Here is a 17562-nt window from a genome sequence, read left to right as displayed (position 1 = left end):
TGTATTATCAATGGCATCCATTAACGTTAATCTTTTTGTCCTTTTCGGTCTTGTTCACATGGGCGGATGTTTTGCGAGTTTTCTGCAGTGGCTTTTAGCCGCGCTGGATTTTTCTCAGCGGAAAACCCACGGCGGACCCCATTGAAGTCAACGTAATCTGTTGCGGATTTTCGAAACCAGTAGAGTGAAACGCACAAACGTGTATAAAAATTAGGCATTAAAAAGAAACAAAAACGCAGCGTGAAGCCAGCCTAGCACAAAGGGTCCTTGTTGGCTATATCAACCAATTATAACACTGCTTTCATTTTCACAGTGGACTATAGGACATACAAGCTGCGATGTGATTGGTTGCTATGGGGAACAATTTTATCTATATTGAAAACTGCCCACCAGCCAATCACTGAGCCGCTTTCACTTTACCAGTACAAATTCGAGAGCTAAAAAGCTGATCTCTGATTGGACGTTACCCTCAGCAACCAATCAGAGCGCCGCTTTCATTTCTCATACTGCAGCTAACAAGGTCTGAACGTTACCAGGGCAACAAAGGACGCCGTGCTAGCGCAGCCTATGAATGGGGCTCAGATCGCTCTTTCCTCCCTGTTCCTCCATAATACACTATACAGAGGCCGGGGATAGACAGACAGCGCCTCCCGCAGGGATTTCCTCCAGGCAGCGCCGGGCAGTCCTCGTAGGTCCTGAGCCGGGACTGTGACGTGGCGGCTGCGTGTGAAGCGGAAGCCGCTTGTGTGCAGTACAGGGAGGAATTGTCCGGACACCTATGGCGGGGTGGGCCGGATTCTCTGAGGACGAGCTCCGGAGGATGAGGTCCCGGCGAGGTATAGTATACTCCCTGCACTGGCTATATCCGTGTACCACAACCTGAGACAAAACTACAACTCCCAGCATGCCCGGACAGCTGATGTCTGGGAGTTGTAGATGTCACTGTACGTCCATGTTCACACTGGGTGCGTTTACCCTGGACAGTGAACTGGGGCTAGTGTGCTATGGATAGGGTCAGTGGTCTCCAAACTGTGGACCTCCACCTAATGCAAAACTACAACTCCCAGCATGCCCGGACAGCTGAAGACAAGTTTTGACATTGGTTGGAGGATACTGGTCTATAGACTCGCTCACAGGTAGATGTTAGGTTTGTGTTCACACTGGGCACATTTACCCTGGACAGTAACCCAAGTCTAGTGGACTATGGATAGGGTCAGTGGTCTCCAAACTGCGGACCTCCAGCTGTTGCAAAACTACAACTCCCAGCATGCCCGGACAGCCGTTGGCTGTCCGGGCATGCTGGGAGTTGTAGTTTTGCAACAGCTGGAGGTGCACAGTTTGGAGACCACTGGTACTGGTGATATGTCGGACCACAGCGCTAGCATGAGCGCTGCCACTCCATTCACCAGCGAGGGTAGATGAGTTCAGTACTTGGAAAAGCGCAGTCCGCACCATTTATCCTGGGACAACTTTGTCCCTGTTCTCGGATCAGCAGGGGTCCCAGTGGTCAGACCCCCACCAATCTGTAGGTAGGAGATAACGTAAAGTAGTGCTGGGCGGTATACTGGTTCATACCGAATACCAATTTTTTTTTTTCCTGCACGATATGAATTTTTTCCATACCGCAATACCGGTTGGGCCCCTCCCCCCTGGAATGAATGAATTATCAGCCGCAGCGTGCTGTCCCCACATCGGGGAACCAATCATATCTGACCCGTGGGCCCTGTTCTACTCCTTTAAAGGGGTACTCTGCCCCTGGCATCTTATCCCCTATCCAAAGGATAGGGGATAAGATGTCAGATCGCTGGGGTCCCGCTGCTGGGGACCCCGGGGATCGCCGCTGCGGCACCTCGCCATCATTACTGCACAGAGCGAGTTCGCTCTGTGCGTAATGACGGGCGATACAGGGGCCGGAGCAGCGTGACGTCATGGCTCCGCCCCCTCATGACATCACGGCCCGTCCCCTTAATGCAAGTCTATGGCAGGGGGCGTGACGACCGCCATGCCCCCTCCCATAGACTTGTATTGACGGGGGCGGGCCGTGACGTCACGAGGGGCGGGGCCGTGACGTCACGAGGGGCGGGGCCGTGACGTCACGATCCTCCGGCCCCTGTATCGCCTGTCATTACGTGCAGAGCGATCTCTCTCTGAGCAGTAATGATAGCGGGGTGCTGCAGCAGCGATCCCTGGGGTCCCCAGCAGCAGGACCCCGGAGATCTGACATCTTATCCTTTTGGATAGGGGATAAGATGTCTAGGGGTGGAGTACCCCTTTAACCCTTGAGGTGACATATGATTAGTTCCCTGATGTGGGGGACAGCGCAGCCCTGTGCTGATAAACATGGGGGGGGGGGGGGGTTTGAGGTGGGGGGGGGCTTAGAAAACCAGAACATTGCCCGCCCGCGGGTCACATGATGTGGGGGGGGGGGGGGGTTGGGAAATACTGTTAAATTCTGTGGAACCGCCATAACTTACAAAAATACCCTGATACACATTTTTGGTCATACCGCCCAGCTCTAATGTAAAGTGCAACTGTCCTATAAAATCACCATGTAAAACTGTGTATGGGCTGTATATAGGTCCATGTATACGGCAGAGATTCCCTTGGCTGCTTATTCTGTAGCTTTATCTCCAAAATAATGACTTTGTCCAACAGTCCTGAATAGTCAGAGTCCTGGTCCGCAATGCCCCAGGGACCGCCATGCTTTTCTCTGCCTACGTCATTGCTTCGCTGCTGTGTGATTGACACAGGTCCGCCGCTGCTCCAGTGCTCCCTGACAGTCCTGCAGCGATGACGCCCTGTCAAACCGTGCGTCCATTGCTGCCGATGACTGATCTCTGTGGTGCGCCAAACGCGCTAGAGTTATAGACATGGGCCGCCGACCACCTAAAGTTCCTGCTCCTTCGCACTTCATTGTGATATCCAAACACAAGGAAGTGGCTCCTGTGCCAGCGACTGGTCAAAGTGGGGACCCACCTAAAAGCAGTGATTGGCTTTGAGAGGAGACCAGAAAGTGCGGTGTAGCAGGGACCAGGCACCATCAGAATGGCAGCGGTGGGTGATCGGCGGTAGGCAAGGGCAAGCTTTTCCTTGAATTTTTTTTTTTTTATTCTTTTATCCACAAACAGAAAAAGACTTTTAACTTGTATTTGTGAGTTAAAGGGGTACTCCTGTGGAAAACAAGTTTTATTATTATTATTATTATTATTATTTTATATATATATATATATATATATATATATATATATATATATACATTTTTTTTTTAAATCAATTGGTGCCAGAAAGTGAAACAGATTTGTAAATTACTTCTATTAAAGGAAAACTGTCATATGTTATGAGTCCTACCTTACCCGGATGCGCTGCGCTGTTCGCCCGTTATAGCAGATTTTCTGTATATTTAAATTAGCTGCTAACTGGCACGGGCGGGGTTACTGCCTTCATCTGGCACTGTGACGTAACCGCCGCCCAGCCCGCAGCATCGCCCGGCTAATGAATAATCATATAATGTCTTACACACTCCTCATCCCGGCCAATACTGCGCATGTGCGGGATTTCCTACTATACCCATCTTCAGCGCTGGAGTAAGGTTGTAGACATGTTCATACCTACCATCTATTAGCAATGTAATGGAGCAGCGCTGAAGACCGCTTCCGGCTGTAGTAGGAAATCCCGCACATGCGCAGTATCGGCCAAGATGAGAAGGAGAGTGTAAGGCATTATATGAATATTCATTAGCCGGGCGATGCTGCGGGCCGGGCGGCGGTTACGTCACAGTGCCAGATGAAGGCAGTAACCCCGCCCGTGCCAGTTAGCAGCTAATTTAAATATACAGAAAAACTGCTATAACGGGCGAATGGCGCAGCGCATCCGGGCAAGGTAGGACTCAAAATGTTCAGCGTCTCCCGCACTTTCCATCGGTACCTGTGGATAGTGCGGGAGAAAACATATGACCGTTTTCCTTTAAAACATCTTAATTCTTCCAGTACTTCTCAGCTGCTGTATACTACAGAGGAAGTTGAGTTGTTCTTTTCAGTTTGACCACAGTGGTCTCTGCTGACACCTCAGCCTGTGACAGAAACTGTCTGTAGTTGGATAGGTTTGCTGTGGGCATTTGCTCCTGCTCTGGACAGTTCCTGACCCAGACAGAGGTGTCAGCAGAGAGCACTGTGGTCAGACTAGAAAGAACTACACAACTTCCTCTGAAACATACAGCAACTAAGTGCTGGAAGGGTTAAGATTTTAAAATAGAAGTGATTTACATATCTGTATAACTTTCTGGCACCAGATGATTTGAAAACATTTTCTTTCCCTCAGGGAATCAACCCCCCATTGCTGGTCCCTGGTGGTGCTAATGCTTCGGGCAAAATTACTAACAGAGGGGTGGAGGAGTTAAATATAGACCTGTGGCCCTGGAGGAGTGGGTAGTTGGGGGGGGGGGGGGGGTGTTATGTTCCTGATCCTGAGATATACCTACAGAGGTGTAGGACTGTTGGGAAACTACAGGATATTTCAGCCGCTGAACAAAGTAGGCCTCTTAAAAATGAAAGAAGTGATCTGATTGGTTGCTATGGCCAACTGCACCACTCTTCCTCTGCACAGGTTTTGATAAATCCCCTTCAAAGTGTCATCATTTTCCGCACATTTGTGACTAGTTTAGAGCCTTTTCATTTACTGCCTTTATATCTGTTATCCAAAGGTGAGGCCTCAGCTATGTACTTTATTGTGGTGTTTTATAGCTGTGCTGCAGGGAGGTATTTTTACAGACTCCATGTGGCTCTTCCTTGTATTTGCCCTTTGTCCCAGTCTTTCGAGCACTTGCCTCGGTTTCTCTTCCAGCTTGTGCACATTGTTACAAGATTTGAAGCTGCAGAGTTCAAAGTAAACGAAATGACTGAACACAGCTTTAAATCCTGCAGCTTTAAATATGCGCACAATACTGTATGTTCAAATATACCCTAAAACATATCTCCTATCTGAGACCCCTGTGATCTCCAACATGGGTTCTACGCTGACCTGTCTCTGGCACTCCCACAGACTATGCATGGAGCGTGTTAAGATTCGCCGCTCCCTGTAGTAGGGAGAGTCAAAGTCCTGTTCCGAGGATCGCGGGGAGTCTGAGTCCCCCCACTATCGGACACTTATCCCCTATCCTGTGGATAGGAGAGATGGTTTTAGGGTATATTCAAACGTTCAGTATTGTGCGCATATTTGAAGCTGCAGGATATGCGCAGAATACTCTACCTGTGAATACACCCTTAGGGGCTGGAATACCCGTATAAGATATACACATTATATAGTGTATCTTTTTTATTTTTATTTACACAGAGTTGCCGGATCCTAAGGGTCCAGAGACTTGTCCACCGGAAGCATTTTTTAGCCGCCAGCAGCCTCAAGCTAAAAAGGCTCCGGTTCAGAAGCTGGCTAAGCAAGAGAGAGTCCCAACTCCCCAACATAACCCTTCCCCGCCCATCCAGAAGAATACGCCCTCTCCAATAAACCTGTCCAGTTCAACCGAAGTGAAGAAACCACCACAAGATAAACCTAAAAAAACAGCGACAGACAAAAAAGAAATGCCGGCAGAGTCACCTAGTATTGAGGTGGAAGAAGATGAAGAGCTGTCAAAGAAAGAGGTGGAACTGTTAGTAAGTCTTTTTTCTTGTAAAAGATCTGTGTATATCTGTAGAAATCACTAATAAAACAAGAAGAACAAACACAATGAAAATATAAGCGGGTGTTAAAATCACAGATCCCAACAGACTGTATGGGTAAGGGATCTGCTGAGCACTAATGGTGTTCATTATGCGACCTACCCAAACGCTGCATCACCAGCTCTCACATAGAGACACATAGAGGGGGTGAGTCGTCTGCCGCTTCGTGTGGGGGTTGACACACACCATTCCTGGGGACTGCGGGGGTGCCGTGCAGCAGATCGCGGGGTGTCCCAGTGGTCAGACTTCCTTTGGATATGGGATAAGTGTTCCTGCACTGGAGTACTTCTTTAATAACACACAACGCCCCCCCCCACTCAGGTCAGGCACCAACCATTTCTCATGTAACAACTTTTTATGTGGAACAGTTTGCAATCTTGACTCACCCGGGTCCAGTCTAGAACTGAGGTTGCATGCGTCAGTCCAAGCATTGTGTACGGATAGGACCGATTCCTTATACACCCATGCTGAAATGAAGTCATACGCTGAATTTCATTATCCTACTTCACGATAGCATCTCACTCTATTAGAAAACCTCAAAAATTTTACCCACATAGCTTTACATGGGTTTTACATGAATGGCTTATTCTCAGAATAGCCCATGAATATCTGATTAGCAGGGTGCCGACACTTGCCACCCCCGACATTGGCTGTTTGTTAGAGCCACAGCTCCAGCATATACACAATGAACAGGTCCAGATGGATGAGTTTATTGTGTAGTCACAGTGCCGGGTTACAACAGCACAGCTCTCAATGGGAGCTGCGATACAATGTCTCGGCACTGCGACTTCACGATGAGCTGAGGTTCTACTAAACAACTGATCAGCAGAGGTGCTGGGTGTCAGCACCCTGGATATCAGATGTTAATGGCCTATCCTGAGGATATGCCAATAATGTAAATTGCCCAAAATAACCCCTTTAGGCTGTGTTTTACATGTTGCAACTAATTACTAAATGCGTCTTTTTTTGCCAAGCTTTATCGCAAATGACCAAAAATGTCCTAGTGTCCTGCCCCAATCCCCGGCTGCAAGCGTCTTCCTGTGAAAAAGCATGATGCCCCGGCCTGGAGTGAGGTCGGTCCCCAGAGTGTCATAATGTCCTCAGCCAACTTCCGGCCGCAGCGATGTCCCGCCTCTGAAAGTGATTGGCTGAGGGTAGTATGACATTCTGTCCCCGGCATCACTCTGGGCCCAATCGTCACAGGAAGAAGATCGTAGCTGGGGACCGGAGCAGGACACTGGAGGCACCGCTGGAGTGCTGGAGGGAAGTAAAGGTTTATTATTATTATTATTTATTATTTATTTTATATAACTAACAATGAGCATTCTTCTTTTAATTAAAAAAACGAAACAAAAGACCTCCGTTGGCTAACTCCTCTAAGCCACTGTCTTTACATGTCATGGCTAAATAATGGTACCATTACAAATTACCGCATGTGTTTTTCCCATCAATGGTCGAAAAAGCTGTAAAATATAATGAACAATGTTTATTCTTCTAACCCCCATCACCCCCGGCTGGATAACCCCTTCTAAGCAAGTGTCTTTTTTTTTTTTTTTTTTTTCTTTCCATTGCTGTTTCTGTCTGCATGTTCTTGGATGTCATACTGTACAGTGATCCCTCAACTTACAATGGCCTCAACATACAATAGTTTCAACATACAGTGGTTTTTTCTGGACCACCGTAAGTTGAAACCAGACTCAACATACAATGCTACAGACAGTCCAGATCTGTGAAACGTGTCAATGGCCGGAAGAACAGACCAATCAGAATGGGCATTCACTGGTAAAACCCCTGTATTACTGAAGCGAATGCACTGACTGGTGTCTGATAGCGCCCCCTACAGTACAGGGAGGTATTACATGTTCTGTACACTTTACCTGTACCAGGGTTAGCTGCTCCTTTGGACACCAGGTGAGGGCGACTCCATTACTTGTTTAGGACATTGTGTGTACCCCGAAGAAGCTCCTGTACTCTACATAGACCAGTGTTCCCCAAGCAGGGTGGCCCCAGCTGTTGCAAAACTACAACTCCCAACATGCCCGGACAGCCAAAGGCTGTCCGGGCATGCTGGGAGTTGTAGTTTTGCAACAGCTGGAGGCTCTCTGCTTGGGAAACACTGACATAGACAGTGATTTACAGCTTCCAGCAGATCTTTCTTACTTTTATATGTAAGGATTTGCTTTATCTATATTAGTTATCTACTTATTTTTCTTTAATCCTCACTTTTTCCTATTTTTGGGTGACATTTTGGGTGACCTTTTTTGGTTTCCATAGAGTTCTGGTCTCAACATACAATGGTTTCAACATACAATGGTCGTTCTGGAACCAATTAATATTGTAACTTGAAGGACCACTGTACTTTGATTCATATTTAAAAGGGTTATCCAGCATTAGAGGACAGGGGTGGTGCTGTTTTTGGAAGATATTAGCTCTGTTTTTAATTTCCTAGATAACCCCTTTAATCCTACAGGTAAGAGTTTGATGTTCTGTGTCACATGTTTTTTTGCATTGCATGGATACACTAGAAACTGAGATTTAGTCTTACCAACAGGAGAGACAGATCGCGTTTGGAGCAACTTCAGCTCGAGCAACGTTTAATGGAAGAGAAGAATAAACGGAAGAAAGCGCTACTGTCAAAGGCAATTACCGAGAGGTGAGATTGGCTTCTGTGCTTTATAGAAAATTATATAAATATATATGCACACACCAGTATTTCCCAATCAGTGGGGCTCCAGCTGTTGCAAAATTATAACGCCCAGAAAGCCTTTGGCTTACTGAGAGGTCTATTTTTGCCACAGCTGGAGGCACCCTAGTGGGGAACATGATATGTCTTGGATTCAAAATATTTTGATGTCTTGGACCATTATAACAAATTATATTAAACTACAATTTTTATCCTGTTCCTCAGTGTGTCTACCTGATCTTAGTACAGCAAAACTATTTTAATCCAATAGCATCATATAATCCATAAAGTCCGAATATTAAGCACATTCTAGAAATATATAGTGGGACAAAAAAGTATTGTCAGCCACCAATTGTGCAAGTTCTCCCACTTAAAGGAGGGAGAAGAGGCCTGTAATTTTCATCATAGGTATACCTCCACTATGAGAGACAGAATGAGAAAAAAAATCCATAAAATCACATTGTCTGATTTTTAAAGAATTTATTTGCAAATTATGGTGGAAAATAAGTATTTGGTCAATAACAAAAGTTCATCTGAATACTTTGTTATATACCCTTTGTTGGCAATGACAGAGGTCAAATGTTTTCTGTAAGTCTTCACAAGGTTTTCACACACTGTTGCTGGCATTTTGGCGCATTCCTCCATGCTGATCTCCTCTAGAGCAGTGATGTTTTGGGGCTGTCGCTGGGCAACACGGACTTTCAACTCCCTCCAAAGGTTTTCTATGGGTTGGAGATCTGTAGACTGGCTAGGCCACTCCAGGACCTTGAAATTCTTCTTACGGAGCCACTCCTTTGTATTTGGGATCATTGTCATGCTGAAAAACCCAGCCACATTTCATCTTCAATGCCCTGGCTGATGGAAGGAGGTTTTCACTTAAAATCTCACAATACATGGCCCCATTCTTTCCTTTACGCGGATCAGTCGTCCTGGTCCCTTAGCAGAAAAACAGCCCCAAAGCATGATGTTTCCACCCCATGCTTCACACTAGGTATGGTGTTCTTTGGATACAACTCAGCATTATTTCTCCTCCAAACATGACGAGTTGAGTTTTTACTAAAAGGTTCTACTTTGGTTTCATATGACCATATGACATTCTTCCAATCCCCTTCTGGATCATTCAAATGCTCTATAGCAAACTTCAGATGGGCCCGGACATGTACTGGCTTAAGCAGGGGGACACGTCTGGCACTGCATGATTTGAGTCACTAGCGGTGTAGTGTGTTACTTTGTTACTTTGGTCCCAGCTCTCTGCAGGTCATTCACTAGTTATTGTGATCATTTTGACACCACGGGGTGAAATCTTGCGTGGAGCCCCAGATCGAGGGAGATTATCAGTGGTCTTGTATGTCTTCCATTTTCTAATAATTGCTCCCACGGTTGATTTCTTCTCACCAAGCTGCTTGCTTATTGCAGATTCAGTCTTTCCAGCCTGGTGCAGGTCTACAATTTTGTTTCTGGTGTCCTTGGACAGCTCTTTGGTCTTGGCCATAGTGGAGTTTGGAGTGTGACTGTTTGAGGTTGTGGACAGGTGTCTTTTATACTGATAACAAGTTCAAACAGGTGCCGTTAATACAGGTAACGAGTGGAGGACAGAGGAGACTCTTAAGGGTATGTTCAGATGTATGCAGATTTGATGCACATGATTTTCTGCTGCAGATTTCAATGTAAACTATATGACTGAGCACAGCATCTAATCTGCCATTACAAATCCTGCGCGGGATCCTGTATGTGTGAATGTACCCTTAAGAAGTTACAGGTCTGAGAGACAGAAATCTTGCTTGTTTGTAGGTAACCAAATACCTATTTTCCACCATAATTTGCAAATTCTTTAAAAATCAGATTATGTATTTTATGGATTTTTTTTTTCTCATTATGTCTCTCATAGTTGAGGTATACCTATGATGGAGATTACAGGCCTCTCTCATCTCTAAGTGGGAGAACTTGCACAATTGGTGGCTGACTAAATACTTTTTTTCCCCACTGTAACACAAATTATAGCAATATAACACCAGAAGGAGAAGACTGGTAGAGAGAATTGAAGATTCTGGTAAACAACATTACCGTACATTGTAGAAAGAGACTGAACATGAAGAATGCCCTTCATGAATACGACGTATGTTATTGGCTTATTTGCCAGTTACATTTTCACAGCCTTTCTGGCAGGATATGTTGCATACAGTCCAATTTTAATACATGTAAAATAAATATTTGTGTTTTCATTATATTTTTTCAATATTTATGTTTTTCATGAAGATCAAAAAAAACAAAAGCCGAAGCCGTCAAACTGAACAGGATCCAGAAGCAGCTTCAAACCTTGGATGACATGGTGTCCACAGACATCGGGATATTGCGGAACCGAATCGAGCAGGCGTGCCTAGAGTTTTCCCAAGCCAAGTAAGAAACATCGCATTATTTAGCTGTGTCGCCAGGCGTAACATCTTTACCTTTTAGAATATATATATATATATATATATATATATATATACACACACACACACATGAATTTAAAATCACCTAATGTAATGACACTTTAGGGGGTGTTTCATGGGTCCTTTTTGAGCTTTCTTATTTTAATGATCTGAACCATATAAATTTTTAGCCCCCTAGTGTGGCTTTTTACAGAAATTTGTGTGACCCACTCACCTTAATTTGTCCAGCAGAAATCTCTTTGCATGTCACCAAAACAACCCCATTCGAGTAAATGGAACTGATTTTGGCTTGCAAAAAATAGTTCAACAAGTCTGCAGCATGTGAATATACTCTTAGGCGATGTTCACACCTTGGATATCTTTGTGTGCACATTCCATAGACGCGCGGAGTCCGCAGTAGCAATAGAACGGTTCACTCTTTCTGTAGATGTGGAATTCAGCACGGGAATTCCGAGGAGTGAAGATGGCCTTATGGTGGGGGGTTGCAAATGTGTTTTTTTTATTTTTTATTAATTTTTTTTGTTACTTAGCATATGAGATCCATAGTTGTAATTCCTCATGTCATAACATCTTTGGAGAATCTTTTCCCTTCTTCATGCCATTTTTAGTGGTTCTCGTCCTTCTTATGCCTGTTTCCCCCCAGTCAGCTTCAGAATTGCTATTAGGAAACACAAGTACCTACTAAAGCAGATGGGTCAGGATCGCTGACAGGACTGCTTTAAAGGGGTACTTCGCTGCTCAGCTGGAGCTGGCGCCGAAGGCTCGTAACGTCATAGCCCCCCCCCCCCCCTGCCCCCTCAATGCAAGTCTATGGGAGGGGGCGTGGCTATGCCGTCACAAGCTCCTGGTGCTGGCTCCAGCTTTCGCTGCTCGGCATTTGGAACATACTGTTCAAGAGTATCCCTTCAAGAAATGACAAAGGTTGAGGTGCTTACACAACACTTACAGCAACACCCAAGAGACAAGCAGACTTTCCACTGGATTACATGAATAATTCAAACATGAATAATTGTTGCAATATATAGAATAATTGACCTACAATTTAAGATGAGTATATTAAAATACATTTAGATTTAGATCTTTGTCCCTGGATTTTATATAGCATTAGAGACCCAACCCAGGATTGTGCAAAGTGCCAGTTGTAGTAATTTTGTCAAGAGGACCATTTAAGGCTGTGTTTTCCAACCAAAGTGCCTCCAGCTGTTGCAAGCTACAACTCCCAGCATGCCCGGACAGCCTTTTTTTAATATATATATGTATGTGTGTGTGTATATAGATATGTATATGTGTGTGTGTTGGTCTCCTGACTTTCCCCTTCTGGTAGATATTGGGGACAGTAGGTTTGGGCCATTGGATTTTTATTATTTATCTCTTTGTTTTCATAGGAGATACATTAAGCTACCACCAGAGGTTTCCATCATCTGTTTATTCCATCTCTCTGTGAACACATTAACAATTGGCCATGTACGTGTATGGTGAAAAATAGCTGTCAACCAAATTTGAATTCAACCAACAGCTATCTAAATTGTATTGCAGCAGCCAATCAGATTTCTCCTTATTTTCATGTAGTATGGAAATATTAGGTATCAAAAATTGCAAAAAGCAAAAACCAGCTCCTCGCCATGTAGAACAGTCCTTAGGAGATACCGCTAGTGCAGGGAGTATGGGAGAGGAGGCTGAGCTGTTTTCTTGGTAGAAGCTGAATGACAGAATGTGTAGGATTCTCCAGCTTTCAGATGTAATGTTAAAACGTTTATTAAAGGGGTACTCCACCCCTAGACATCTTATCCCCTATCCAAAGGATAGGGGATAAGATGTCTGATCACGGGGGTCCCGCCGCTGGGGACCCTTGCAGTATAGCATGCGGCACCCACCTGTTTCTTGTCCAGAAGCGCTGGAGGGTCAGGGTCGCGACCACGGGAACGGAAGTCCGTGACGTCATGACTCCGCCCCCGTGTGACGGCACGCCCCGTCCCCTCAATGCAAGTCTATGGGAGGGGGCGTGACGGCACACGGGGGCGGAGTCATGACGTCACTGACTTCCGTTCCCGTGGTCACGACTCAGAGCCTCCAGCGCTTCTGGACAAGAAACAGGTGGGTGCCGCATGCTTTACAGCGGGGGTCCCCAGCAGCGAGACCCCCGTATTCAGACATCTTATCCCCTATCCTTTTGGATAGGGGATAAGATGTCTAGGGCTGGAGTACCCCTTTTAAAGCATCATTAAAGGGGTATTCTGGGATTTTTGGTTCTTTGAATGTGAGACAGGGACAGCAAAGTTAGTCTAGTAACTAATACACTTATGTTTGTTGGATAATATCGAATTTCTTTCTTTCTTTTCCCTGAATGTCCTTTTTTTTGCAGCCTTCAAAATGAGTGTTGTCTTGGACCTTTCCCAGCTTGCCGTGCTGCCCGAGACAATACATTAAAAGTCAGGTGCTGAAAGGGGGCTTGGCTGCTTTGTCTGTGTGTGATGCCAGTCCCCTGATATTACTAGTGCATCTGTGTGTGCATTCATCATCACACGGATCCACAGTTAGTGTCAGGTGATGTCGGGCTAGTCATGTGATCAAAGAGAGCAAGTCTGTGCTGCAATGGGTGGGAGGGAAATAAGTCACTTTCCACCTTGAAACAGGGATCCTGGGAATTGTAGTCTGAGGGAGGCCATGGAAACCAGAAGTAGCCAGTAGAGATGAGCGAACTTACAGTAAATTCGATTCGTCACGAACTTCTCGGCTCGGCAGTTGATGACTTTTCCTGCATAAATTAGTTCAGCCTTCAGGTGCTCCGGTGGGCTGGAAAAGGTGGATACAGTCCTAGGAGACTCTTTCCTAGGAATGTATCCACCTTTTCCAGCCCACCGGAGCACCTGAAAGCTGAACTAATTTACGCAGGATAAGTCATCAACTGCCGAGCCGAGAAGTTCGTGACGAATCGAATTTACTGTAAGTTCGCTCATCTCTAGAAGCCAGTTCCCAAAAACTAGCCACAGAACACGGCCATTTACCAATAACACAAGCGCGGATCCTTGGTAAGCATGCTCATTTATGTATGACCCCTAATTACCAAATTCACCTTATGTTGGATAACCCCTTTAATAAAGTTTCTGAAGTTTTAACGTTACCTTTGGGAGCTGGAGAATCCTACACATCCTGTCATGAAAATATTAGCACTGACTGTGTGAACACTGGCGGAGATTTATCAAAACCTGTCCAGAGGAAAAGTTGCTGAGTTGCCCATAGCAACCAATCAGATCGCTTCTTTCATTTTCGAAAAGGCCTCTGAAAAATGAAAGAAGCGATCTGATTGGTCGCTATGGGCAACTGGGCAACTTTTCCTTTTTTTTTTTTTTTTTTCATTTTTTTTTTGATCTCCCCCACTGTCTCTATTTGGATCACCATGATCTTGCCATTGAGAACACTTGCTTGGCCATGGGTATGGGTAGTCCAGAAGAAGGTATGGGTATGGGTAGTCCAGAAGAATCGCAGTTGGCAACACATGGTTTGTAGCCACCATTTGTATAGTAAGATTTACAGCAGTGTTCATGAATTTGTGACTCTCACCCTGTTGCACAACATTGATCTACACTGCAGTTTACCTGACATATCTCTAGTCATGAGTATATATTGTGTCCTGGGCAGACCATCTAGTGTGTGCATTAAAGGGGTACTCCGTTGGAAAACATTTTTTTTTAAATCAACTGGTGCCAGAAAGTTAAACAGATTTGTAAATGACTTCTATTAAAAAATCTTTACCCTTCCAGTACTTTTTAGCAGCTGTATACTACAGAGGAATTTTTTTTTCTTTTTTGTCTTATCCACAGTGCTCTCTGCTGACACCTGATGCCCGTATCAGGAACTGTCCAGAGCAGGAGAAAATCCCCATTGCAAACCTATGCTGCTCTGGACAGTACCTGACACAGACAGAGGTGTCAGCAGAGAGCACTGTGGACAAGACAAAAAAGAAATTCAAAAAGAAAAGAATTTCCTCTGTAGCCTACAGCTGCTTATAGTATACATTCTGTGTATCCTACAGGAAACGTTACGACAAAGCAGAATCTGAATACGTTACCTCAAAATTGGACTTGTACAAGAAAACCCAGATCAAGGAGCAACTCACAGAACACCTGTGCACCATCATACAACAGAACGAACTCCGCAAGGCCAAGAAACTGGAGGAACTTATGCAGCAATTAGAAGTGGATACCGACGAGGAGAGACTGGACTTAGAAATAGAAGTAGAACAAATGTTACAACTACAAGAAGCTGAAGCAAGGAAACAGCCGGTGTCACCCACATCAGAACAGAGCCAGCAGATCACAACACCAGATTCCAGCGGCGGGTCACCTCCAGAGAAAGAGACCCCAGCTGAAAGTGACCCAGGACAGGATGAGCTTAAGAGCCAACCCACAAATGACTTGGGTGACACCAACCTAAATAACCAGACAAATCCTGTTCCTGGTTTACAAGGAGACACTGTTCCTTCTTGAGACACCATTCCGAAGTGTGTCGATATTCTAGTTTCTTCATTTTATATTGGGGGGTATTAAGAGACTGGACTTTAAAGGGGTACTCCACTGCCCTAGTGTCCAGAACATTTAGCTCCCGAAGCTGGCTGCGGGGTCGTGATGTCACGGCCACGCCCTTTGTGATGTCATGCCATGCCCCCTCAATGCAAGTCTATGGGAGGGGGCGTGACTGCTGTCACGCCCCCTCCCATAGACTTACATTGAGGGGGGCGTGGTGTGACCTCACGAAGGGCGTGGCCCCACAGCCCGCACCCAGCGTTCCGAACTAAATGTTCCGGATGCTGGGGCAGAATCCTGTATATTGAGAAAAAAAAATTGTGTCCCAAAGCTCTAGGTTTCTTAAAGGGGTATTCCAGGCCAAAACTTTTTTTTATATATCAACTGGCTCCAGAAAGTTAAACAGATTTTGTAAATTACTTAATCTAAAAAATAAAAAATGTTAATCCATCCAATAGTTATTAGCTTCTGAAGTTGAGTTGTTGTTTTCTGTCTTACTGCTCTCTGATGACTCACGTCCCGGGACGTGACATCATCATTGAGCAGTTAGACAGAAAACTTCAGAAGCTCATAAGTACTGAAAGGATTAAGATTTTTTAATAGAAGTAATTTACAAATCTGTTTAACTTTCCGGAGCCAGATGATATATTTATATATTTAAAAAAAAAAAAAAAAAAAAAAAAAGAAAAAAGGTTTTGCCTGGAATACCCCTTTAAGTATGTATGGTATTGGGGGTTTTGTTTCACATAAATTGCAGCTACCTGTAAATCTCCAAATCACTATAGACTTTGGATTGTAAAATTTTAGATGAGATTATTATTGTGGGACTTACAAGCAGGGTCACTATTCACTGAACCTGTGTGGGAACGTCTTGGTTGTATTAAAACACTACTCCGCTTTCTTGTATATTTGCAGAGGTGCTATTCTGTTATTTCTATATGAAATTTATTGTGTATTAAAAAGTGTTTTTATATTCCTAAGCATTTATTTTATTATTTTATTTATATAGCGCCTACAGAGAGGTGTGGGGATATGTTGAGGATATGTTGAGGATATGTTGGGGATATGTTGAGGCCAATTAGAGACTGTTATAGGCCTGTCTGAAGAGATGTGTTTTTAGGCCACGTTTGAAACTATGGATGTTGTTGTTGAGTCTGAGGGATTGAGGGATAGCATTCCAGAGAACCGGTGCAGCAGGAGTGAAGTCTTGGAGACGGGAGTGAGAAGTTCGGATTATAGAAGATGTTAGTGTGAGGTCATTAGCAGATCGGAGAGAACGTGTAGGATGGTAGACGGAGATGAGAGAGGAGATGTAGGGAGGAGAGCTTTGTGGAGAGCTTTGTGTGTGAGACTGAGGATTTTGTACTGTATTCTGGACTGAATTGGTAACCAGTGTAGTGACTGGCACAGGGAGGAGGCGACGGTGTAGCGGCTGGAGAAGAAGATGAGTCTGGCTGCGGCATTAAGGATGGACTGGAGAGGAGAGAGTTTGGAGAAAGGAAGGCCTATTAGTAAAGAGTTACAGTAGTCGAGGCGGGAGTGAATCAAAGCAATAATGAGAGTTTTAGCAGTTTCAGTAGTGAGAAACGGGCGGATTCTTGAAATGTTTTTGAGATGCAGGTGACAAGAACGTGAAAGAGACTGAATATGGGGAGTGAAAGACAGATTAGAGTCAAGTATAACTCCAAGACAGCGAGCCTGCTGCCCGGGAGTTATGGTAGTACCACATACCGAGATGGAAATGTCAGGGTTAGGTACAGTATCAGTTGATGGAGAAAAGACAAGAAGTTCTGTTTTAGAAAGATTTAGTTCAGCTTTTACTTAAGCATCATGCATATGAGTTGTTCAAGCAATAGCTTATTTTACGTTTTACCTTATTTTATTTAAAAGTGAAATACCCATTTACATAAACAAAAGGGTATGCTATGCACAAGAGTCCTGTCATTTGCAATATTGATTCTGCATTGGAATCCACTGAAGATTACGTCCCATTGTTTTTAATAGGACCTGCACACGCACTGTAAAACATATAGGTCAGATTTGAAATCACTTTCAGCCTTCGGTAAACTGGATCTGCAACAATAGAACTGCAGCAAATATTCAGGGGTATTAGATTCTTACCACCAGATCTGCAACAAAATAATACCCTAACTAAGCCTTTACCCACCACTAGAGATGAGTTACAGCGATTCGATTTGTCACGAACCTCGTTG

The 17562-nt window shown here is 44.7% G+C and overlaps 1 protein-coding gene across 1 annotated transcript; it reads left to right on the top strand.

Moving 5' to 3' along the window:
- Positions 1–489: 489 nt before the first annotated feature.
- GORAB (golgin, RAB6 interacting) lies at positions 490–16345 on the top strand. The gene is made up of 5 exons (XM_056523680.1): positions 490–836; positions 5329–5641; positions 8263–8364; positions 10651–10791; positions 14860–16345. The coding sequence occupies exons 1-5, from the start codon at positions 779–781 to the stop codon at positions 15311–15313; spliced, it is 1068 nt and encodes a 355-aa protein (XP_056379655.1). The 5' UTR covers positions 490–778; the 3' UTR covers positions 15314–16345.
- The last annotated feature ends 1217 nt before the right edge of the window (positions 16346–17562 follow it).

The sequence above is a fragment of the Hyla sarda genome, chromosome 6 (assembly GCF_029499605.1).
Source record: "Hyla sarda isolate aHylSar1 chromosome 6, aHylSar1.hap1, whole genome shotgun sequence".
In the NCBI taxonomy this organism is placed as follows: domain Eukaryota; kingdom Metazoa; phylum Chordata; class Amphibia; order Anura; family Hylidae; genus Hyla; species Hyla sarda.
This window is presented reverse-complemented; position numbering and strand designations above follow the sequence as displayed.